Below are 2258 nucleotides of genomic sequence, written 5' to 3'. Positions count from 1 at the left end.
TTAAACCTAAATACATCAATAATTACACCAAATGTAAATGTACTAAAAACACAAAATGCCAAACAGAGCAGAGATGCAAGATCCATGAATATGCTATCTACAATACACATTCTGGTTTTTTAAAATTTAAATTAAATTAATTAACATAGAGTGTATTGTTAAATCCAGAATTAGAGTTCAGTGATTTATCAGTCTTACATAACACCCAATACTCATTATACCATGTGCCCACCTTGATGTCCATCACCCAGTTACCCTATTCCCCTACCTCCCTTCTCTCCAGCCACCCTCAGTTTGTTTCCTATGATTAAGAGTCTCTTATAGTTCATCTCCCTCTCTGATTTTGTCTTGTTTAATTTTTCCCTCCCTTCCCCTATGTTTCTCTGTTTTTTTCCTTAAATTCCACATATAAGGGATCTCTGGGTGGCTCAGCGGTTTGGTGACTGTCTTTGGCCCAGGGCGTGGTCCTGGAGCCCTGGGATCGAGTCCTGCATTGGGCTCCCAGCATGGAGCCTGCTGCTCCCTCCTCCTGTGTCTCTGCCCCCCCCATGTCTATCATAACTAACTAAATAAATAAATATTTTTTAAAAATTCCACATATAAGTGAACTTATATGATAATTGTCTTTCTCTGATTGACTTATTTTGCTTAGCATAATACCCTTTAGTTCCATCCATGTCATTGTAAATGGCAAGGTTTCATTTTTTTGATGGCTGAGTAGTATTCCACTGTGTGTGTGTATACACCACATCTTCTTTATCCATTCATCTATTGATGGACATCTGGGTTCTTTCCATAGTGTGGCTACTGTGGGCATTGCTTCTATAAACATTGGGGTGAAGGTGCCTCTTTGGATCACTACATTTGTGTCTTTTTTTTTTTTTTAAGATTTTATTTATTTATTCATGAGAGACACAGAGAGGCAGACACAGGCAGAGGGAGAAGCAGGCTCCATGCAGGGAGCCCGATGCGGGACTCGACCCTGAACTCCAGGATCACGCCCTGGGCCAAAGGCAGGCACTACACCGCTAAGCCACCCAGGGATCCCACTACATTTGTGTCTTTGGGGTAAATACCCAGTAGTGCAATTGCTGGGTTGTAGGGTAGCTCTATTTTCAACTTTTTTTTTTTTTTAAGAGAAGTAAGCCTTTTTTTTTTTTTTTTTTTTAAGAGAAGTAAGCCTTTATTTCCTTGTTTCACAAATAAACTTGGCTGAATTGGTTGCTTTTTGGTGATTAGTTAAAGAGACCAAATCCCATATCCTTGTCCGATTCCAACTCTTCCTTTGCTTCAACCTTGGCTGGGTCTGCGGCAGCAGCAGGTGCAGCAGTGGTGGCAGCAGCCACAGGAGCAGCAGCCACAAATGCAGATGGATCAGCCAAGAAGGCCTTGACCTTTTCAGCAAGTGGGAAGGTGTAATCAGTTTCCACAGACAAAGCCAGGACCCACTTGTATCCATTGATGATAGAATGGGGCACTGATGCAACAGTAGGGTAACCTATCTGCAGACATACGCTGGCAATGTTGCGGACACCCTCCAGGAAGCGAGAATGCAGAGTTTCTTCTGTGATGTCAAGCACTTCAGTGTTGTAGATGCTGCCATTATCAAACACCTGCTGGATGATCAGCCCAAAGGAGAAGGGGGAGATGTTCAGTATGTTCAGCAGTGTGGCTTGGCTGGCTCCCGCTTTGTCTCTGGTCTTAATCAGTTGCACATAGCTCAGGATTTCAATGGTGCCCCTAAAGATCTTAGTGGTAATGCCTAAAGCCTGGAAGAAAAAGGTCTTCTCAGGCCCCAGACCTGTGTTCAGGGCTGGCACAGTGACTTCACATGGAGCTATGGCACCAGCACGGGCAGCAGCAGGCACCTTATTGGCCAGCAGCATGTCCCTGATCTCACTGAGGTCCTCCTTGGTGAATACAAAGCCCACATTCCCCCGGATATGAGGCAACAGTTTCTCCAGGGCTGGGTTGTTCTCCAGATGCCCTCGGATGGCCTTGCGCATCATGGTGTTCTTGCCCATCAGCACAACAGCATTCCTGCAGAGGGACATGCGGATCTGCTGCATCTGCTTTGAACCCACATTGTCTGCTCCCACAATGAAGCATTTTGGATAATCATCCAAAAGTTGGATGATCTTAAGGAAGTAGTTGGATTTCCAGGTCGCCCTGTCTTCCCTGGGCATCACGGCAGTGCATCGGGATTGCCATGCAGGGTTTAAAGACGATGTCACTCCCATGAAGACACCTGGAGAGAG

The 2258-nt window shown here is 45.0% G+C and overlaps 1 protein-coding gene across 1 annotated transcript; it reads right to left on the bottom strand.

Annotated features, from left to right (window-relative positions):
• Positions 1-1146: 1146 nt before the first annotated feature.
• LOC112676688 (60S acidic ribosomal protein P0-like) lies at positions 1147-2258 on the bottom strand. Its single transcript, XM_035706376.2, has one exon. It carries the CDS (start codon positions 2238-2240, stop codon positions 1236-1238), a length of 1005 nt encoding a protein of 334 aa, XP_035562269.2. The 5' UTR covers positions 2241-2258; the 3' UTR covers positions 1147-1235.

Source organism: Canis lupus, chromosome 26 (genome assembly GCF_003254725.2).
Source record: "Canis lupus dingo isolate Sandy chromosome 26, ASM325472v2, whole genome shotgun sequence".
Taxonomy (NCBI): Eukaryota; Metazoa; Chordata; class Mammalia; order Carnivora; family Canidae; genus Canis; species Canis lupus.
The sequence above is the reverse complement of the archived record's forward strand: the minus strand, read 5'-3'. Positions and strand labels throughout refer to the sequence as shown.